This window comes from Cervus canadensis, chromosome 31 (genome assembly GCF_019320065.1).
Source record: "Cervus canadensis isolate Bull #8, Minnesota chromosome 31, ASM1932006v1, whole genome shotgun sequence".
NCBI lineage: Eukaryota > Metazoa > Chordata > Mammalia > Artiodactyla > Cervidae > Cervus > Cervus canadensis.
Window position 1 is genome coordinate 5,377,848 of NC_057416.1, and position 23,023 is coordinate 5,400,870.

The 23,023-nt window shown below is 45.6% G+C and overlaps 1 protein-coding gene across 14 annotated transcripts in view; it reads left to right on the forward strand.

Annotated features, from left to right (window-relative positions):
* MCPH1 (microcephalin 1) overlaps positions 1-23,023 on the forward strand; it is a 220,651-nt gene that overhangs the window by 42,170 nt on the left and 155,458 nt on the right. The window contains exons 10-11 of one of the 14 annotated variants that reach the window (XM_043454477.1): positions 7,784-7,881; positions 13,749-13,797. The exons of 11 other annotated variants lie outside the window; for them this stretch is intronic. In XM_043454477.1, the coding sequence (XP_043310412.1) occupies positions 7,784-7,881; positions 13,749-13,782 (132 nt within the window). In that variant the 3' untranslated portion in view covers positions 13,783-13,797. Of the gene's footprint in view, positions 1-7,783; positions 14,456-23,023 lie in introns of those variants that run through there. 2 more of the 14 variants (XM_043454479.1, XM_043454476.1) reach the window with 2 other exon arrangements.

The following is a 23,023-nucleotide window of genomic DNA, read 5'->3' on the forward strand; positions in this document are numbered from 1 at the left end:
CCTATCCCCCTCTCCTCTCTCTCCCTCCCCTCCCTCTCTCTCAGCCATCTCTTCCGCCCCTCCCCTCATTCTCTCTCTCCCCCTCCCTCAATTCCCCCTCTCCCTCATCTCTCCTCCCACCCCTTCTCTCTCCTCTCTCTCCCCCTCCCTCCTCTCATCCCCCCCCTCCTCATCCTCTCTCCCTCTCTCTCCCCCCCTCCCCCTCTCTCCCCCTCTCTGTCCCCATCTCTCTCTCCCTCTCTCTCTCTCGCCCCCCTCCCCTCTCTCCCTCTCTCCCTCATCCCTCTCTCCTCTCTCTGTCCCCATCCTCTCTCTCTCCTCCCCCCCCTCCCCTCTCCCCTCTCCTCTCTCCTCCGCAGACCTGGCCCTCAACCCTCTCTCTCCTCTCTCCCCTCATCCCTCTCTCCTCCTCTCCCCCCCCTCCCTCTCTCTCCCTCTCTCCCCTCATCTCTCTCTCCCCCTCCTCCTCTCTGCTGCCTGTCAAATGCGCACTCTGTCCTGCCCTGCTCCTTCCCGTGGGTCCCGTCCACCCTGCAGGGGACGGGCCCCTGCTGGTTTGCGGGAACCACATTCCTAGTCTGTCTCACCCCGCTTACCCTCTGGGAACCATGTTTTATGTTCATCAGTCTGCGTTTTGTAAATAAATTCATTTGCATCGTATTTTAGATTCCACAGATAAGTGATATGCTATGGTATTTGTCTTTTTCTGTCTGACTTACTTCACTCAGTATGATTATCTCCAGGTCCATCCGTGCTCCTACAAAATGGCATTGTTTCATTTTTTTTTATGGCTGAGTATTACGTTTACATACACACACTCACACCACACTTCTTTATTCATTCAGTCCCTGAGTTGGGAAGATCCCCTGGAAGAGAAAATGGTAACCAGCTCCAGTATTCTTGCAGGAGGGATCCCTTGGACAGAGGAGCCTGCTGGGCTACAGTCCATGGGGTCGCAAAGAGTGGGACACAACTGAGCGGCTAAGCACAACGCGTGATACACACATGCACACGCACACACCATTCGACTTCTTTACCCGCTCCCCTGTCGTGACATGCAGGTCGCTGCCACGTCCTGGCTGTTGTAAACAGCACTGCAGTGAGCACTGGGGTGCATGTATCTTTGCAAATTAGGATTTTCTCTGAATATTTGCCCAGAAGTGGTTACTTTATTTTTAGTTTTTGAGGAACCTCAGTACTGTTCTCCAGAGTGGCTACACAAGTTTACCTTCCCACCAGCAGTGTGGGAGGGTTCCCTTTTCTCCACACCCTCTCCAGCATTTATTGTCTGTAGACCTTTTGATGATGGCCATCCTGGCAGATATGAGGTGGTAACTCCTTGTGGTTTTGATTCACGTTTCTCTAGTAATGAGTAATGTTGAGTCTCTTTTCGTGTGCCTCTTGGCCACCTGGATGTCTTCTCTGGAGATGTGTCTGTTTGGGTCTGATGCCCCTGGAGGACTCTAAGTGATAGGACTCTCAGGTTCCGCCTGGGACCTTGTGAGTTGGGGTTTCCTGTGAAAGCCCCCATCCAGTATAGTCTCCCGCCTCAGGAAGGAACCTGGCTCCCAGCACAGAGGGTTCACCTTGCCTTCCTCAGGGCAGAGGACACAGCCCGGATTTCCTGCCTTCCTCAGACCTTTGTCCTGATCCATTACTCTTGTCCTCATTCACTGCACAGCCTTTTCTCTAATGAATCGAGAGCTTGTCATGCCTGAGGGCAGTGGCCCCCTGCTTTGTCCCATGTCGGGGATCTGAAGTTGTTGAGGTACCTGACTCACACCCCTAGACATCCTGATGTCTTTAATATGGGGTGCATCTTGGGCCCTAGAATTCTTAAAGATTCCTCCAGACCTAGTTCTAATATGAAACAGAGTTTGGAACCACTTTTATGCCTTAGGGACTATGTCTAGTGTAGTTGAAACAAGCAATTTATCTTGGAAGAAGTTCTATTTGTTTCTGAACTCTTCTCATATAAACTGATTTTATTCTTTAGACTTTTAAAAAACAAAGACAAAAACAAAATCCTGATTTTATTTGCTTAATGGCTAAGTATTTTAGAAGTGTGAATTTAGTTAGCAATATAGAGATGAATGGTCATGGTTTATCACTGTACAGGTTAAAATGAAGAGCAATAACAGCTTTTTTAAAATGCAATTTAAAATTTTAAAGATACAGTTTCCTGGCAGTTTTTGAGATCTTTGATTATTAGTGTAGGGAGCAGTGCTTATATTGGTATCTTATGTAATAGCAAGTCAGCAAAAGCACTAAGTTTAATTGCCTGGTGTTAAAAGTTTACTGTGGAGTGACACAAGAGTTGTATTGGTGAATTAAATACAGGTCTCGGATCTGTGACTTACCAATGAAATGTTAGTCTTGAGGGTTATGGTAGTGTCCAATCATTTCTGTTTTCCCCCACCAAAACTGAGGTCTTACCTGCTTGTTTTCATTCTTTATTAGATTTCAAGACAATCTGTGTTAAACTGAAATTTCAGACTTTTTAACATAGTCATGTTTTTATGTATAAATATATATCTAAGGGAGTAGATTCCATCAAGCGCAACAATTGTTGACCATTTTTTAAAAAAAAAATCTTGCAACTGGATTTAACGTTGAATAAAGCAGCTTCCTTCGTAGCTCAGTTGGTAAAGAGTCTGTCTGCAATGCAGGAGACCCAGGTTCCATTCTTGGGTCAGGAAGATCTCCTGGAGAAGGAAATGGCAACCCACTCCAGTATTGCCTGGAGAATCCCATGGATGGAGGAACCTGGCAGACGACAGTCCATGGGGTCGCAAGAGTTGGACATGACTTAGTGACTAAACCACAAAGCAGCTTTACAGGAAATATCTTTCATCTGCTAATGCCTCTACTGGAACAGAGAATTCTCATGTGTAGAATATGGGGTCGTATTTTTGTGTTTCCACATGAGAGCTAGCATCCATACTGTTTCTGTAGTTATGAAAATGGTTTAAAACACATGTGTCTCAGGACCCTGATGATCTTTTTTAATCTTAAACTTGAGGTGACACCTGCAGGTAAAGTAACATCCTTTCTGGGCAGCCCTGCAGAGCAAGCCTGTGAGGCTGTGAATCCTGAGTTCTGTAGGGTATAATGGGGTGGAAACTGGGGAGCCTGTGTGTGGGGGTCCCAGCCTGGTTAGGGGAGCAGCCTGGAAAGGATGTGGCGCACCCAGCAGGAGGCGGACGCCTCTCGACCTCGGTTGCTTCTGCTGTCAGCCTGCGCTGCGGTCACGGACTTGCAGTCTCCCCTGCTTTGGAGACTTCTCACTTCTCTTTCTTCTGCTTCTGGGGATTCTCTCCATGTGCTGCCTGAGCCTTCCGTGTCCCATGCCTCATGGTTTTTCTGTATTTGTATATATCTTTCCTTTTTCATCTCCTTATTTTGTCCTGGGTATCTTCTTTTACTCTTCCCCCTATATAGGTCTGTTTTTATTGTTGTTCAGTCACTAAGTCGTGTCTGACTCTTTGCGACCCCATGGACTGTAGCATGCCAGGTTTCCCTGTTCTTTCTGTATCTCCCCGACTTTGCACAAACTCTTGTCCATTGAGTCGTGACACCATCCAACCATCTCATCCTCTGTCACCCCCTTCTTCTCCTGCCATCAGTCTTTCCCAGCATCAGTGTCTTTTCCAGTTGGCTCTTTGCATCAGGTGACCAGAGTATCGGACCTTCAGTATCAGTCCTTCCAGTGAATATTCAGGACTGATCTCCTTTAGGACTGACTGGTTTGATCTCCTTGCAGTCCAAGGGACTGTCAAGAGTCTTCTCCAGGATCATAGTTCGAAAGCATCAATTCTTGGATGCTCAGTTTTCTTTAGGGTCCAACTTTCACATTTGCCAACAAAGGTCCATCTGGTCAAAGCTGTGGTTTTTCCACTAGTCATGTATGGATGGGAGAAGGCAATGGCACCCCACTCCAGTACTCTTGCCTGGAAAATCCCATGGACGGAGGAGCCTGGTAGGCTGTGGTCCATGGGGTCGCTAAGAGTAGGACACGACTGAGCGACTTCACTTTCACTTTTCACTTTCATGCATTGGAGAAGGACATGGCAATCCACTCCAGTGTTCTTGCCTGGAGAATCCCAGGGACGGGGGAGGCTGGTGGGCTGCTGTCAATGGGTTCACACAGAGTCGGACATGACTGAAGGAACTTAGCAGCAGCAGCAGCATGTATGGATGTGAAAGTGAAAGTCTCCCAGTTGTGTCCGACTCTTTGCAACCTCATGCACTGGGAATTCTCCAGGCCAGAATACTGGAATGTGTAGCTTTTCCCTTCTCCAGGGGATCTTCCCAACCCATGGGTCAAACCCAGGTCTCTGTATTGTAGGCAGATTCTTTACCAGCTGAGCTGCATAGAAAACGTGGATATGAGAGAAGAACTATAAAGAAAGCTGAGCGCCAAAGAATTGATGCTTTTGAACTGTGGTTTTGGAGAAGACTCTTGAGAGTCCCTTGGACTGCAAGGAGATCCAACCCGTCCATCCTAAAGGAAGTCAATCCTGAATAGTCATTGGAAGGACTGATGCTGAAGTTGGAACTCCAGTCCTTTGGCCTCCTGATGCAAAGAACTGATTCATTGGCAAAGGCCCTGATGCTGGGAAAGATTGGAGGAGGGAGGAGAAGGAGACGACAGAGGATGAGACAGTTGGATGGCATCACTGACTCAACAGACAAGAGTTTGAGCAACTCTGGGAGTTGGCGATGGACAGGGAGGCCTGGCTTGCTGCAGTCCATGGGGTTGCAAAGAGTCAGACATGACTGAGTGACTGAACTGAACTGAACTCACATTAGTACATGACTAGTGGAAGAACTGGAGAAGGCCATGGCACCCCACTCCAGTACTCTTGCCTGGAAAATCCCATGGACAGAGGAGCCTGGTAGGCTGCAGTCCATGGGGTCACGAAGAGTCAGATACGACTGAGCGTCTTCCCTTTCACTTTTCACTTTCATGCATTGGAGAAGGAAATGGCAACCCACTCCAGTGTTCTTGCCTGGAGAATCCCAGGGACAGGGGAGCCTGGTGGGCTGCTGCCTATGGGGTCGCACAGAGTCGGACACGACTGAAGTGACTTAGCAGCAGCAGCAGTGGAAGAACCATAACTTTGACTAGATGGACCTTTGTTGGCAAACTGATGTCTCTGCTTTTTAATAGGCTGTCTAGATTTGTCAAAATTTTTCTTCCAAGGAGTAAACGTCTTTTAGTTTCGTGGCTGCAGTCACCATCCGCAGTGATTTTGGAGCCCAAAAAAAATACTCTGTCACTGCTTCCATTGTTTCCCATCTCTTTGCCACGAAACGATGAGACCAGATGCCATGACCTTAGTTTTTTGAATGTTGAGATTTAAGCCAGCTGTTTTACTCTCCTCCTTCACCCTCACCAAGAGACTTTCTAGTTCCTCTTCACTTTTGCAATAGGGTGGTATCATCTGCTATCTGAGATTATTGATATTCCTCCTGGCAATCTTCATTACAGACTTGTGCTTCATCCAGCCCAGCATTTCATATGATGTACTCTGCATATAAGTTAAATAAGCAGGGTAACAATATGCAGCCTTGACTTACTCCTTTCCCAATTTGGAACCAGTCTGCTGTTCCATGTCTGGTTCTAACTGTTGCTTCTTGACCTGTGTACAGGTTTGTCAGGATACAGTTCACGTGGTCTGGTATTCCCATCTCTCTAAGAATTTTCCACAGTGTGTTGTGATCCACACAGTCAAAGGCTTTAATGTAAGTCAGTGAAGCAGAAGTAGATGTTCTTCTGGAACTCTCTTGCTTTTTGTATGATCCAGCAGATGTTGGCAATTTGATCTCTGGTTCCTCTGCCTTTTCTAAATCCAGCTTATACACCTGGAAGTTCTCAGTTTGTGTATTGTTGAAACCTAGCTTGAAGGATTTTGAGCATTTCTTTGCTAGCATGTGAAATGAGCACTATTGTGCTATTCTTGGAGAAGGAAATGGCAACCCACTCCAGTATTCTTGCCTAGAGAATCCCGTGGACAGAGGAGCCTGGTGGGCTGCTGTCCATGGGGTCACACAGAAGCAGACGCGACTGAAAGACTTGGCATGAATGCATGCATTGGAGAAGGAAATGGCAACCCACTCCAGTGCTCTTGTCTGGAGAATCCCAGGAGCAGAGGAGCCTGGTGGGCTGCCGTCTTTGGGGTCGTACAGAGTCGGACACGACTGAAGTGACTTAGCAGCAGCAGCAGCAGCAATGCTGTGCTTATGATAAACCTATATATTAAGTTTTAAAACCTCTTTGTATTTTTTAGTTCTCATCATTCTATTTGGATTTTTTTTAATTTCCAGTGTTCTGCCAAAATTGTTTGTTTTTTACTTCTCTGTGCATAATCATATTCGTTTCCAAATCTAAGCCCAATAGCTGCATTTCCTGGCTTCTTTAGTTTCTGTCTTTATTATCTGTTGTTTCTCCTAGTTTTCTGCCATATGTTCTCTAATATGCTTGTTTGTTTTTGGCCTATTTTCCTGCCAAGAGTTGAGGTGACCTGAGGTTGAGCTCCTCTGTCTGTGAGGCCAGCTGTCCCCATGGTTCACCTGCAGGCTTCTCTTCCTCCGTGACCTGCTGTCTTACCAGCGTGGCAGCATCTCCGTCAGTGTGTCTGTATCTAGTCCAGCTTGACTAATTGTTCACGGTGGGGAGGTTGTTCTGAACTACTTAGTCTGTCATTCCTGGACATAATGGGTGAATTTTAATAGCCATTAAAATTTTTTTTTCTCTCTAATTAGAGACGGGATAAATCCTTCTCTGAGAAAAGAACAACAAGAGACCAAGTCAGCAGAATTTTTAAGATGAACATTCAAGTCATTGGTTGCAAAAGACATGCTAACCATCTCTTAAAGAGTTGAAAACAGATACAACTCAATGAAGAATTACAAAATCTGAGAGCTATTATTTCCATTAGAGATTTTTTGGTTTAGTACTCACTTTTAATGGAAAAAGCCATCTTGTACATTGGTGGGAAACTGTCTTTTTTAGACTTATTACTTTAAATATATGCTTATAAATCTGTTGAACCTTTTATTATTTTGAGACTCCAGTTGAGCAGTGCCATTACCTCCATTATCTTAGCTTATAATATGTGGGTCATTGGCAAGGAAATATATTTCTGCCGTCTTTTCAGAAGGACAAGCATGAAATGTTATGACAAATCGTAACCCGTGTTCTCTTTTGCTTGTTTAATATTGTCAGACATAGACCCTGATGAAGATAAATATAATGTTAATGCTAGTTATACAGTAAACATATATGAATATGTGGGATTTTTTTTTCCTCCAAAGTATTTCTTCTGCTACTTCTGTTATTTTTGTTATTGTTGTTCAAGTATCATCAGCCTTAACACAGTTCTTCTTGTAAGTCATCAACTGGACAAGAAAACCCAGCTTCCCTGAGAGGGTCTGCTTTTAAGTCTTGCTTTGGAGCCCTCTGTACCAAGCAGGTCTGTCATGAGAGGGCGAACGCTGGGTCAGAGAGTAGGGAGTGTCTAACCGGCTTTCATCAGCTTGGAGACTTAGAGCGAAGTGAGGAGCCCAACAGTTAAAATTATACAGGTGCACTTATTATATTGTTGAGTCGCTAAGGTGTGTCTGAGTCTTTGCAACCCCAGGGACTGTAGCCCACCGGGCTCCTCTGTCTGTGAGATTTCCCAGGCTAGAACACTGGAGGAGTTTGCCATGCCTTCCTCCAGGGGATCTTCCCAAACCAGGGATTGAACCTGCGTATGTTGTGTCTCTGCATTGCCAGGTGGATTGTTTAACCACTTTGCTGCATGGGAAGCCCACCCTTACGACAACAGTAGTTAAAACCAAAGAGAAGGAGGAAGACACTACATACCCGATCAAGTGCTTAAATTTCCACATCTCTCATGCTGAGTAGAAAACAAACGCTGAGTAATGACTTGCATGTGTTCCAGTAATTGCTTGTTCTCACATATTTTATTAGCCTGTGCGCCTTCCGGGACACAAGCTTTCATCTTTTGATACTCTTTGTAATATAGCATGACACACAAAATTGATGTTCTGTAAATATTTACTGAGTGAATAAAGGCTGCATGCATTTCCCTTCTGCTTTTTTGAGTTCGCATCTTACACTGTTCCTAGTGCTTTTAACCGTCACTCAGTGATGTCGTGTTCATCATAATCTATCTAGGAAAGAGGGCATCTGCGCCGTCTCGATGTAAGCCAGAGCTGATGCTTTCTGGAGCCTCCTCTCCTCCCACAGGCCCCTGAGTGAGCTCACCACTGCGCTGCTGGAGCCGCTGTTTATGAATGTGCTCTTAGCCTTTGCAGTGATCCCAGGACCCCGGCTGCCTGCCACAGATAGTGCGCTTGGCTGGAAGCATGTAATCTTGTGGGCTGTTTTGTTCTGAAAGTTTAGCTTTCAACTTGAAAGAGCCGTTGACTCACCCAAATGACAGGTGATATTTATTTTGTTTCTTGACAGTTCTGCATGAGCATGCTGTTGTTACCCACTTAGGAGAACTACCACGCTTCCTGAAGGATGGCCCCTCTGTAAATATCCCCGTAAACAGCTGCCCATTGTTCAGACACCCCCCATCCCCCAAGAGCAGTAAGATGGGGCCTGCCTCCCGTGGGGGCCTTGGCGGATAGTTTGAGGGAGCAGCTGGCAGAGCCTGCAGGGACCGAGATTTCTGGCACCAGGATCTGTAGTTGCTTTGATGAGCCATTCCTGGCAAAGCGCACGCAGAGTTGGCAGTGGAAGGGGGCGGGCAGTTGCTCGTTATGACAGGTGTCCAGTCTGCCAGCGGATGCGCCTCTGAGTCCATCTGAGAACCTCTGCTGCCAGGAGGTGTAACAAGTGCTTATGGCTCCGTCAGCCTGCTGTTGGGTTTTTTTTTTCTTTTCGTGTATGAGAAAAAAATACTTATATAGGAAACATTAAAAAAGAACCTTCAAAGAGCGCCACCTTTTCTTCACTGTTTTCTGTGTCTGCTGGCTGCTGTGTGCCGCGTTCTAAACACGTGCTTCAGAAAGCCTCAGGCGTGCGGGCCGCTGGGCCGACGCTGAAGCCACTCTCGTGAGTCCCCGGCGGTCCTCTTGGGCCAGTAAAGGCAGAGCCAACGTAGAACCCCTCCCCCCCCCAGCCCCCACCAGAGGTCTGGAGGCAGAGGACACTGAGAGACCCCGTTAGCATCTGCCTCGGGCGTTCGGAGACTGGGCGGGTTCGAGATGCACGCTCCGATGTAGTCACAGCTGCTGGTTCCGAAGGTCTAGCTCACTAAATATGCCATTTGGGGAATGTTAGCCAAAGGGATCGTAACCTTGGTAACCTGGCTTAGAAATATCAAATTAATCTGAGTTGTGCAAAACCTCAGAATAGTAACCAGTTGAAGTAGCAGTCTTTAATTCAACAAAATGGATTATCTGGGAGTAAAGGAGCTGAAGAGAAGGAAAAGACATGCAACTCCGTTTCCCGCCCCTCCTTTTTCCAGTGGCATTTAAAAAAATTTTATATATATATGTAAATATATTTGACCAGGCTGTGTGGCATGTGGGACCCTAGCCCCCAACCAGGGACTGAACCCGCACCCCCTGCACTGGAAGTGAAGAGGCCTGACCTGCAGGCCGCCAGCATGCACGCCGGCTCAGTGGTGTCTGGCTCTGTACCCCACGGACTGTAGCCCGCCAGGCTCCTCTGTCCATGGGGTTCTCCAGCGAGAATACTGGAGTGGGTTGCTGTTCCCTCCCAGGGAATCCTCCCCACCGATGGATGGAACCCGTGTCTCTTACACTTCCTGCATTGGCAGGGGGATTCTTTAGAACTCGTGCCACCGAGGGAACTCCCTAAATGCTTTCCTCACTCAGCAGCCGCTGTGCCAGGGGACTGTTCCCGCCTAATGTGATGACCCCCCGCCCCCGCCCTCTTCTCAGACAGTTAGAGATCCAAGCGCAGCTCCATCATTCCGTCTCTCTCCCCAGTTTGGAAACATGACTCACTTCTGCCCAGTGAGACGCGAAGGGAAGTCTTGCTGGGAGGTTTCTGGAAAGAGCCTCCTGTCCCTGGAGACGGCCCTGGGAAGATACCCACTCCTGCTCCTCTGCTCTGTTACGGCTGGCCGTGCCTCCCGGAAGGGGCCGCATGGGCCAAGGACCCTCCGGAGAGTGGCCCTGGAGAGGGCTGGGAGGGGCCTGCAGGCCTCAGTGCGGGTGGGAGCCGTCATCTGCATGTTGCTAAGGTGCCAGGACGTGCACACGTGGAGACGCACATGTGTGTCCACAAAGCTTGCGTCCACTTTACACATGGGTGGTTTTCCCAGCAGGTTTTTTCCCAGTCTTCTCTGGAGGAGCAGCGCTGTCCTCTCTTGTCACAAGAAATTTATTGCTTCTCCTCTCCTTAAGTCTGCTCAACCCTCTCTGCTTGGTTTCAAAGTGACTGCTCTCCAAATAAATACTTACGAATATGAATTATTGGATATTACTAGTTTTAAAAAAAAAGAAGTTAAAACAGCATTATTCAGATGGGAAGGAGTTGAATAGAAGAGTGACAGATGAAGCCACAACTCAATCAATGAGGCATTATTACAGCCTCTTAGAAAATAAAGCTGGAGGCGTTTCACGCAGATCTTGGCACATGCGTCTGTGGCTTTTGGGTGTGCGTTGGGTTTAGTGAACGTATCAGCGGTGAGTCAGGATAACGTACAATGGCTGAGAATCGGGCAGGCTGCTCTGCAGGGCTTCTCGCTCTGCCCTGCCTTATCAGTGGATTTCAGTTTTTCAAAAACTTCTTTAAATATATACGCTGTTTTATTTTTCTGTGGAAATGTCTTCTGCTTTCTACTTCTGAATAAATCCACTAGTTGTAATCTAATTCTGTTCATTCTTTTAAAACACACCAAAGGGAATTCCCTGGTGGTCCAGTGGTTAGGACTCGGTGCTTTAGCCGCCAAGGGCTTGGGTTCCACTCCTGGCCAGGGCACTGAGATCCCACAAACCTCTCGATGCAGCCAAAGTAAACAAATAAAGTAAAAATGTGAAGAGGCACCAAATCTTTCTCAGCATTGATCAGATTGGGGCTTTTTTCTTTCTTTATTTCTGAGTTGTTTTTTTTTTTTTTTTTTACTGTGTCTCTCCAGCTCATCGGGTGAAGTTTTAGCACAGAGATGGGACAACAGATAGCAAACTAGGAATCCAAACCCAGGCTGAGGCTACGGTGTGAGCCCCGAGGTTCAGGGCCAGAGGGAACAAGGGTGTATCTTTGTCTCAGACATCCCATGAGGTTGCCTTTTCCCCCCAAGTTTACCCTGCTTGTTTCCCAAAGGCCAGACTCTTTGAGTTTAGGGTATATTGAGAGTATATGGTGAAAGAACTCTGCCCTTCACAGGAGCTGAGCTGTCTGAGCAAGTTTCTTTCTCAGACTGCCCGCAGGGGCTGGGATCTGAAGCCGGTTCTTAGCTGCCTGCGGGTGGCGGCGCTGAAAGGCAGGCTCAGGCCGGCCACCCACCCTGGACGCCCTTCTCCCACGGAATGCAGTATGGGCTCAGATGCCTCACGTCGTTCTGTGGGCCGTTGTCTGTTGTCCTCTGTCTGAGAGGGGCTGCACAGACAGAGGGGTCCCAGGTGGGGCCTGCGGGAGCCCCGTGGGGCCACCCTTGCCCGGCCCTCCCGTGCACACCCCTCCTCCTCTCTGGGACACTGGGCGGCCTGGGTCCCGCCTCCTTCCTCGCCTGGCCCTTCTCCTCAGAGCCCGTTCCTGAGTGCAGAAGCGGTTATGGCAGTCCAGTCTGCACAGGCTACTGGGATGGAACTCAGCAGATTAGACAGCTCATGAAGAGCATTCTGGAGGCTGAGGTCAAGGCCAGGCAGGTTCAGGGTCAGGCGTGGCCACCCCCTGGTTCATGCATGGCCGTCTTCTCACGGGGAGCTGGTATGGCAGACAGGAGAGGTGCAGGGGTCCCTTTTGTAAGGCTGCACCCTTGTGACCTAATCACCCCTGAAGCCCTGCCTCTCGACATTGTCACCTTGGGGTTGGGATTCCAGCAGAGGAACTCTGGGGGACAGAGCCGTTCCGTTCTGAGGACTGTGCTCCTTGCTATTAGGGCTCCATGGCCTCTGGTCCCCAGCACACTCAGGGCCAGGAGTCGGGTAGAGGCTGACCCCTGGCACTTTGAGCGTTTGATGCTAAGTTTGTTAGATAAAGCATCTTACAATATCATGATATTTGTGTGTATGTGTTTTTTAACAAATTGGGTGTTGACAAGTAAGTCAGATGTTTCATTTTCTCTGTGCTTGTTTTTTTTTTCCTTTTACTATAAACAGTTCATCTTTATCCAACATATGAGTATCAGAATTGATACTGATGTTTTACTGACCAATAAAACTGATCATTTTATTATTGCTTTGTTTGAGAACATTTAGAAAGGTATTATATTTTTTAGGGGAAAAAAAAACCCTGAATGTTAAGAGTCACTGTAATTCTCCTAATTAAAAAAACAGATTCACATAAGGAAAAAATACATGAAAAAGGACAGTTAAGTTACAAAAAGATTCACTTAAGAAAGTTAAAGATTTCTGCCCCAGCTTTCTGCAGTGAGGCCCAGCTTCAGAGTATTGATTTTATCATCAAATTAAAAGCCAAGGGATAATACTCTGAAGGACACATCTAGTGAGCTGCTTATTTTTAAAAAGCTGGGGTCTCTTATCCATAGATTGAGCTTTTTCTGAAGACACTTAAATGATGTAGCTGCTAAGGTCTAGATAATAGAAAATTCTCAGGTCTGAATTGAAGACATTTGTCCAGAATTAATGTTTTTTCCTATATGATTTGCTCACTTTTATGTTCTCTAGGGGGCTTCCCTAGTGGCTCAGATGGTAAAGAATCTGCCTGCAATATGGGAAACCCAGGTTTGATCCCTGGATTGGGAAGACCTCCTGGAGAAGGGAGTGGCTACCCACTCCAGTATCCTTGCCTGGACAATTCCATGGACCGAGGAGCCTAGTGGGCTACAGTTCATGAGGTCTCAAAGAGTTGGACACAACTGAGCAAATGTTCTCTATAGTCAAAATTCATGCAAATATATGATTTTGGCGGTGCCCACATATCTAGGGTAGCTTATATTAGTAGTGATTGAAATCAATAATCTTGGCAAAGGTGTGGATTATCTCTTCACTTTTAAAAAGATTTATTTATTTTTAATTGAAGGATAATTGCTTTACAGTATTTTGTTGGTTTCTGCCGTACATCAATGTGAATCAGCCTCTTTACCTTGTTTTTTTTTTATTTAGGAAAAGTGTTTCCACTGTTTGCTTATGAAATGGTACCTAAACCCAAAACATTTAAAGAATGTTATATTTTTGAAGCGTTTCTTTTTTGTCAGTCTTAAAACAAGTATGTTTGTTTCATTTGACCTCCCTTTGATCTTATTAAAACAAAATCAACTAGACTATTTCCCAGATATTCACTTTGACCTGCCCTCCCCCAACTCACCGCTTTAGAACTTCCAGAAAGTGCTTTTGCTAAAATTAAGTACTGTGTTTCATATCTGCGAGCTCTTCCTCGCTGGTTAGTAAATTATTTCCTACGGTTATCTCTCCTTGTCGGCTTTGATCACCTTTTGGTGCTGCGTAGCTGTATTTGGACAAGTGTTTTCCTTTTAAGGAACAGTGTGTTGCTATGCTTTCTTTTTTTTCATGAACAGCAATGTTGAAAACATAGAAGTTTGTTTTTCTTTCTGGCATGGGCGTTCTATAAGAGCAATACTGGATGGCTTACCTGCACAGATGTGAGCAGAGAAAGAGCGGGACAAGGACATTCTACACTAACGTACAGAAGGTGATGGGGTGAGAGTTTCCACTTCTCTTGAGGTTGTCCATACACTGCAGTTTCACTGTATCTTCATTTCTGAGATCGTCAGCTCACAGATACAGTGTTAAGATACATGCCCTATGTTTATGTTTCTTCTCACGTCTGATGAATCCAGTTAAGCCCAGGGATGAGCCGTGAATACAGGTAAACTTTCTGGATCTCCAAGCTGTGTCCCACCAGCGTCAGTGCAGGAAGACAGCAGAGGTTGTACCTTGAACCACTGGCTGCCCTGTCAACTTAGCATCACAAGCTACTGCAGACGATGAAAGAGTTCTTGTGTCCTCTCAAAAATAAGGAGAAAATCAGTGGAGCCTCCATAGTGGCTTTACAAGCCACAGTAGTGTAAACTACGGGGCGCCATTTCTACCGTCCTGTTCAGAATCAGGAAACGTCTTCCCCCTGTGAACTCAGACCATCCCCAAGCGACTTGCCTCACTCCCCCTCTAAAGGCCCCTGTATGAAGGAGCTTGCTGCAGTGTCGCACCTCTTTTTACGCCGTACCGCCCACTTCTGGACCTCTTGTCTTGTGTTGACGAGAAACAGAGGATGTTCACTGCTGATTGCGTAGCCCTTCCCGCTCTGCTGAAGTGAGCGCTGCTCTCCCGCTTCCTCCCAGATGGTCTCGCTCTTCCCCTCAGCTCGCTCACTCGCTCCCGCTCCCCAGTTCTCTGTGGTCCACCACGGTGCAAGGCTGCCTCACCCCCGCGCCAGGGTCCCTTTATTCCACCTCCTCCTGGTTTTCTTGAAGCCCACGCTGCCATTGCGTCTTCGTTGTTGCAGCCTTGGTGCCCATTCCATCTTCTCTCATCCAGGCTTTTTTTTTCCAGTTGATTATTATATCATTTCACCTTCCTCCCAGTCTTGCCACAATTCTTCCCAAGACTTACTGTCTTCTGAATGTTGATCTCTGAAGTGACATCTTGGTAAATCCATACAAACTCCTCTCAGATTTCCAAAGGAGCCCCTTTCTGTCCCTCCCTTTGCATATTTGTCCTGTCTACACCATCCTGTCCCACCTTGCCTGCCAAACTCCTCATCCTCCAAGTCTGAACTGAGTCACATTTTCCTTCAAGATTTCCTGACCACCTTCCCCCTTCAGGCTGCCAGTTTTGTCTCCTTTGTAGTCTCGACTATACATATATCTGATGATACCTGTAATTTGACTGGATTATAACTTTATGTCAAAATGCTTTTCACCCTCTTTACAGCGGGAATCGTTGTTCTTTATATCCCTAGTGTCTGGTTTTGTGCTTGATAAATTAGTCTGACTTATTTAGTGTCTAATGACCAAATGAATATTAGTATCTGCATTCTTTTTAGGATAGGGTGATTCTGTTTCTATTAATTATTCAAGGATTTCCTCCTCTTTTCATCTTTTTATATTCAAAATTGACCTTAGAGGACAAACTTGACATTGGAAAATAAAACACTAAAGTGGAAGATCTAATGAGACAGTTGCTTCTTGGGTATTCACAGTGTTTCTCAGAACTCTGTTCCTAGACATTTAAAACAAACATGTAGTTGTTGTGACAGACAAAATGTACTGAAATTAGGGAGGTGGTTTTACTCAGACTATTACAATACGGAGCTCACTCTTTGATGGGGAAAGCTCTGGGGAAGGAGAAGCCTGGGGCTTCACAGAGGATAAACAGGGTGGCACGGAGGATCTTTGGGCGAGAAGATGTGAGCGCAGGCCGTCTTATCTGAGTTGGTGGGGGGAGAGAGGTGGTGTGGGTGATGGAGAGCAGTGGTCCTTTGCAGTTAGCCTCTTCTTCAAACACGAGGGTGGCGGCTTCCCAACCCGTGCAGCTTTGCAGGCGCACAGCGCTCAGGTTCCATGTTCTCGGTCCCAGAGAAAAGGATGCGGTTCCTCAGCAGACAACTCGGACGTGATGGGAAACCTTCTGAGTGAGGCAGAGCTGAATCTCAGCCTCTGGGGAATCCTTGCTGATGCTGGTTCATCTGCCGTTGGCAAAGACTTGGTTGTTTTCGGGCCCTGAAGATTGGGCATTGTAAAAGAGGTGTTCCTAAAGTGAAAAGGAACAAACAAATTGACGGAGGTGGTTGTACTGTATGCAGACTCGGGAGCCGAGCCTTCAGGACCCCGTGAAGGAGCGGCTCTGTTTTGTTGGACAGCTGGTCAGGTGTCCTGAGGGTCTCCATCAGGGTTGCCCACGGGCATGGCCGCCTCTCACACTGAGGCATGGCCAGACACTCCGGGGCCTGTGCAGAGAGGAGCCTGCCCACCTGGGCTCCTGTTGCGCAGCGGCACCCCCGGCTCCATCAGAGCCAGGGACAAGGGCGCCTGCAAGGTCACCAGAGGCCAGACCGGGATCCGGGCCGCCTGCTGCTGGCTCCCGGTGCTGCCGAGACGTTGGTCTGGGGGACTGTAGGCGGATGCTGAAGGAAACCAGAAACACTGGAGATTCAGTAAGGACTGGCAGTTTGGGCAAGGCAGTAGGACCTGGGCCAGGGTGCAGCTAAGGATGGAAACTGGTTTTTACTAGAGGAGAAGGAAGTCCAGTAAGTCTCTACCAGACAAAGCAGAGCTTTCGCATCCACCAGTTCCCTGCAGTGTCCACAGAGGTGCAGAGTCACTCAGTGAACATGGCTAAAATCCAAAGTCCTGGAATGGTGTTCGGTAAACACTGTGGAGTTTCCCATAGAAACGGAATTTTTTTCTGTAGTCCCTCCCCCAGTAATCAAAGAAAGATTATTTATGGTCACAGAATTAGGCTGGTCTCATTAGCTGTGTTTAGATAGGTGCGGCAAGAATGGTAATTTACCACCTAGGCCTCAGGTTTGATTTGCGGGAAGTTTTCATAAGGAATCGTAGATTGTAACACTTAAAAGCCTCTTGGGTAAGGAAGCCAAGCCAAGAGCCTGCTGGCAGGTTTCACCTGCAGTGCCTATAAATTTGGGCGAATTCCTTTCTTCTGAGGTCCCCACCGTCTGCTGTAGTTCCTGGGCCTGCTCAGTCACCTCCCTCACTCCGGGAACACTGTAAGCCAGGGAACAGGCTCGTCATAAATAAGCTACAAGGATATATTGCACAGTGCAGGGAATATAGCTAGTATTTTACAGTAACTTTAAGTGGAGTATAATCTATAAAATTTTTGAATCATTATTTTATAACTTGAAACTAACATAATATTGTAGATCAACTACACCCCAATTTAAGACAGGAAACAGGAAATCTGCCCCCCTCCCCCAGAAATTTTTTTTTAAGTATTTTTTCTTTTTTTGGCACTGTTTAAAATACTGGGAGTTCAATTTCCATAATATTTGGGAATTTTAGGAATATTCGATTTGTAGGCACTTAAGCCAACAGCTTCTTCAGGAGATTTTAAAATCGCAGTTGGTAACACCATCTCAAGGTACTTTTCTCAGGGTGAGAATGGCCACACACACACACACACACACACACACACACACAGAGCTTGTAATTTGAATTTTAAAATTTTACTCATAGCTAAAAATTTCTCTCATGGCATAAACATGGAAATCCAAACTTTAGTCCAGATATCTACTCCCTACTCCCTGGTGGCATGAAATTCTTAATAGTTTTGAGCTGAAAGTAGAAAAACAAGCAGAAAAAACTCTGTCATCTGTCAGGGAACAAAGATCTCTGTGGACCATCAACCCATTTGCAGAGATCACCAAATGGTCAGACTGTGAAACCAAAAGAAACGGGCACCAGAGTGAACACTCAGAAAGTCAGTAAACATCAAACCCTTACCATGGTATTGCTGGACTAGAGTCTGGACTCCAGGACACGATCTGGTCCCAATGGTGGGACCCTGAGTCCCCACTCAGGAAGGGCCCCGAGGACGCCTTCAGCCAGGGTTACCTGGGTGGGGAAGCAGGGCCAGTCCCGTGCAAGGCCCAGCCCCAGATCTGTGAAAACAAACGCACGAGACAGTTGAGCCCATTCTCTTCAGACTGATGTAGCAGGAGCATGGGGAGCCTTGCAGAGAAAAGGCTGTGGCCTGGGGCTCCAGAGGCAGGTGAGCAAGGGAGTCGTCAGTGCGTCTGGTGGGAGCCCTGGGGAGGCGGGAGGTGGGCGTTTTCGAGCCTCCGAGGAAGGGCGTGGGCCATCCTGTCTCAGAGCAGCGGAGGGGAGCAAGGGCCCTTCTGCTGCACTTCCCAAGAACTTGAAAGGGTGGGAAGAGTTCTTACCCAGCCTTCTAGGTTCCGGGGCACAGGGACCAGGTCACGTGCAAGTTTGTTTTGGAGAATCAACTTTTCATAGAATGGGAGTGCATCTTACAGGACAGGGAGATTCAGGTCTCAGTCTTAAAGGACCGTTTCGTCTTTCAACACTGACTGTGGTTGGTTCAAATAAAGGTTAGCCGGTCTTTTTTTTTTGTCTTTTCCAATAATGTTAAATAAGATTTACTGATCCTTATTAGATTTGTGCACTGTGACTATCACCGTACATATAGACTTCACAGCCAGGGTGGAGCAGGATCAGGTTACCGTCATTGAGAGAGAAGAAAGCGGCTGAACTTTCTCCCCGTTTTTATTACTTTCATTGAAAGGTGACATGTAGCAAAGGTTACATAGATAAATGACCAAGTTAGGAAATGTATTCTCATGAAATCACATACTGTGAAGGTTATAGTTTACAAAACTGCCAGGATTAATATCTGCTTTCAGCAGAGTAATTAATCACTTGGCGCTGTAGGAGAACCTCATTGTCTGGTTTCTTAGATGAGACGCATGAGGTAAGGAAAGGCCAAGTGGACGTCAGATAGGAAGTCACAAACACGTGAGCTGCAAGAAGACGTACTGAATTGCAGGCTTCTTCTGGGTCTCCTGGCATCTGATTGTTTCTTTTATGCTTTATGTATTCTTTCTGTGTAATTGCCTGGTAGAAGGTATTTTCCGGTAGTGATAGCATTCTAAGAGGAGGAAGAATACCTTGACTTCTGTGCACAGAGCTTTTATTCTGCTCAGCGGAGTGTGCTGAATGCGTGCTGCGCTTCAAGCACTAAGGGGTAAATTGATACTTGACCCTCTGAGTTGTTTTTGCAGTGGTGGTTATATGCCTTGCCAGTTCACAGAATGTTCACCTGAATAACAGTTAAAACTTTCTCTTATGAAGATTTTCAAATAGAGGAAAAGTGAAAGAATTGTCCACGTGTTCCCAAATCAAATTTGTGTTTTCCCCCCCACAGTGTAGTAGAGCCAGTTTACTGATAGGAGGTTGTGGTGAAGGAAAGTACAGTGTCTCTCGGGACTCAATAAGAATACGCTTGAAAGACCCTAGCTCCCCAAAAACCTTTCAGAGAAGGGTTTTTAATAACCCCTGCTTCCCACCTCACCCTGTCCCCTAGCAAGTTCTTCTTTGTTTTTCTTTTTTTTAACACCAAAAACCTTTTGTATTGGAGTATAACCAATTAACATTGTGATAGATTCAGGTGAACACAAAGGCTCAGCCAGACACACACAGGTGTCCATTCTCCCCCAAACCCCTCTCCCGTCCAGGCTGCCACGTAACACTAGCTGACTCCCCTGTGCTGTCCAGTAGGTCCTTGCTGCTTATCCATTTTAAATATAGCAGAGTGTGCCTGACCTGCCCGAAGTCCCAGACTATTCCTCCCTGCCCTGGAAGCCGTAAGTTCGTTTTCCAAGTTTGTGATTCTCTCTGTTTTGTAAGTTCAGTTCTATAGTTTCTTTTTGGATTCCACGTGTAAGTGATGTCATATGGATATTTCTCTTTCTCTGTCTGACTGACTTCACTCAATCTGACACTCTCTAGATTCATCCAGGTTGCTGCAAACAGCATGATTTCATTCTTTTTTAATGAAGGAGTATTATTCCACTGTATGTGTGTACCACGTCTTTATCCATTCCTCTGTCTGTGGACATTTAGGTTGCTTCCATGCCCTGGCTATTGTAAACAGTGCTCCAGGGAACATTGGGTTCATGTATCTTTTCGCTGCAGCCCCCAGTAACTTCTGGTCTACTTGTGTCTCTACAAGCTTACTTTTTCTAGATATTTTGTAAATAGAATTATACAGTATGTATCCTTTTATATCTAGCTTTTTTTTTCTCTTGGCATATTTTCAAGAGTCATCCATGTTGTATATATGAGAACTTCATTCATTTTTATGGATGAATAATATTCCATTATATGTATATTCCAAATTTTATCTATCCTTTTATCTACTGATGGACATGGGTTGTTTTCACCTTTTGACTCCTGTGAAAATTCACATACAAGTATATGAGTCCTTGTTTTTCAGTTCATTTTGATATATGCCAGGAGTAAGTTTGCTGGTCCTGTGGTAATTCTGTGTTTCACTTTTTGAGGGCCCACCAGATGTTTTCTACTGCGGCTGCATCATTTTATATTCCAGCCAGAAGGCATGAGGCTTCCAGCACAAACCGTCATCAACACGTGCTGTTTGGTGGATTTTTGTTGTTGTAACCATCCTATAAAGTGGTATCTCATTAGGTCTGGTATCTCATTTGAATTTCCCAAATGGCTAGTGGTTTAGAGCGTATTTTCATGTGCTGTGGGCCGTTTGCTTATTTTCTTTGGAGAAATGTCTGTTCAAGTTATTTGCCCATATTTAAAATGAGTTGTCCTTTTTTTGTTGAGTTGTAGGAGTTCTTATATATTCTGGATGTCAAAAGCTTGTCAAATGTATGATTAGCACACATTTTCTCCCATTTTTGGGGTTATCTTTTCACTCTTGATTGTGTTTTCTGATGCCAAAAAAAGTTGTTAATTTTGATGAAGTCCAATTTATTTAATTATCTTTTTTTCCCTGTGCTTTTGGTGCCTTAATTTAAGGAACCAGTATCATGAATATTTTTCCCTATGTTTTCTTCCAAGAGTTTTATAGCTTCTGCTCTCAAATTAGAGCCATTTTGAGTTAATTTTTTTCTATAGTGTAAGATAAAGATCCAGTTTTATTATTTCATATGTGGTTATCCAGTTCTCTCAGCATCATTTGTTGAAGAGACTATATATGAACAATCTTGGCAACCTTGTCAAAAATAGTTGACCATAGATATGAGGGTTTATTTCCAGACTTTCAATTCAGTATTCACATCTATCCCTATGTAGTACTATACAGTTTGAGTACTGTAATTTTGTAGTAAATTTTGAAATCAGGAAGTGTGAGATCTCCATCTTGTGGTTCTTTTTCAAGATTGTTTTGGCTATTTGTGTTTCCTTGAAATTCCATATGGATTTTAGGATGGATTTTTCCATTTCTACAAAAATTGCCATTGGAATTTTGGTAGAGATTGCATTGAATCTGCAATGGCAAGTATTGTCCTCAATAATATTAAGTCTTCCAATTCATGTACACAGGCTGTCTTTCTGTTTATTTAGGTCATCTTTGATTTCTTTTAGCAATTAAAAAAGTTTTCAGTGTAGAAGGCTTGCGTCGTCTTTATTAAATTTATTCCTAAGTATTTTATTCTTTTTGATGCTAATAAATGGAGTTGGTTTCTTAGTTTCTTTTTCTGATTGCTCATCGCTAAGGTATAGAAATACAAATAAGTTTTGTGCTTCTTGTTTCCTGCAACTTTGCTAAATTTATTTGTCCTAACGTTTTTTTATGGCTTCTTCATAGAGTTTTCTGCCTGTAAGCTCTTCTCATCTGTGAAGAGAGAGAGTTTGATTTCTTCCTTTGCAATTTGAATGTCTTTTATTTCTTTTTCTTGCATAATTTCCTGAAAAAAAGAGTAGCTTAGTTTTGGACAAGTCACATCTGAGATCCTTACTAGACCTCCAGATGCAGATGTCAGATAGGAGGGAGTCTTGGCATCACGGAGTGGGTCTGAGCTAGAAATGTGAAGTTGGGGCTGTAGGCGTTTTGCTTCTGCAGAAAGCGCATGAGGCCACGTGAGGGCTCACAGGGAGTGAGTGCAGGTAAGAAGGAGAAGCAGCCCGAGATACAGAAGTCAGGAGAGCTTCCTCTGCCTGTCCCCCTCCATGCCTTCATTCTAGGAATGAGTGCGTCCCACCAATGACGTCCTACAGGCTGCTTCTGGATGGGTCCCCAGAAGAAAGTAAATGCCTTGGCATGACCTCCTGCAGGGTTTTACTTGGGGTTGGCCATGTCGCTGACTGCGTAGTCCTCATTCTAGGATGACACTGAAGCCAGAATCTTACTCCTGCATGAAGGCCTTGTCTCCAGGCTCAACCCAGGGAGCCGTGCTCACGTTCCACTCATATCCAGAACAGAGGAGAGCTGACAAAGGATGCTCTGGAGGGAAACTAAAAACACAGGACGGTGGGTGTCCATTGTTGGCTAGCTCATCTGCCGTTCCTGAGGTCTTCCTCCGAGTATCTTTTTCACTCACCTTGTCTCTACCCTCACCGTCCCTCAGGGCACCCATGCGGCACAGAGGCCCTGAGTGCCCCATGTGCCCCCTGGGTCCTCTGGGCACCTCTGGCTCCTTCTCGTTCATTCATGGGCACATTTGGCTCTGGCTCCTTCTCATTCATTCATGGGCACATTCGGGGTGTTGCTCTGTGTGCCGTGACGGTTTCCAGGTTACATTGAGCAGCTGGTTCCATCTGAGGCCCATCACATGACCTGAATGAGTGTAAGAATAGTGTGCATTCACATTTGTTTTTTAAATAAAGAGAACATTGAGGGGGACTTCCCTGGTGGTCCAGTGGTTAAGAATCTGCCTTTCAATTCAGGAAATGTAGGTTTGATCCCGGGTTGGTGAACTAACATCCCACATAACGTAGGGCAACTAAGCCCGCGTACCACAATGAAGACCCAGCACAGACAAAAGTAAATAAATAAAGGTATTTTTTTTTAACAAAAGAACATTTGCCCTAATATATATCGAATTATAAAACAATAGTCATTTCTAGTTGGTGGAACTACAGGGAAATTTATATGTCTAATTATATATTTCTAAAACATTTCTTTGCTAGCAGCATGCATAAGTAAAAAGTATTTTTAAATTTTTACTTTTAAAAAATTTGCAGTTCCAATTAATAGGAGATGCCAGTACTCAAATAAGCAGTTCCATTATCTGTGCTCTTATGTGGAAGGGATGAAAGAATCTGCTTGAGTCAGGTAGCAGAACCTTGAACATTACTGTGTACTAACATCTGAGACCAAGAATATGGTTGCCTAGAAGCCTCAGGAAAAATGGTTTCTAAGCCTGCAAGAAAAA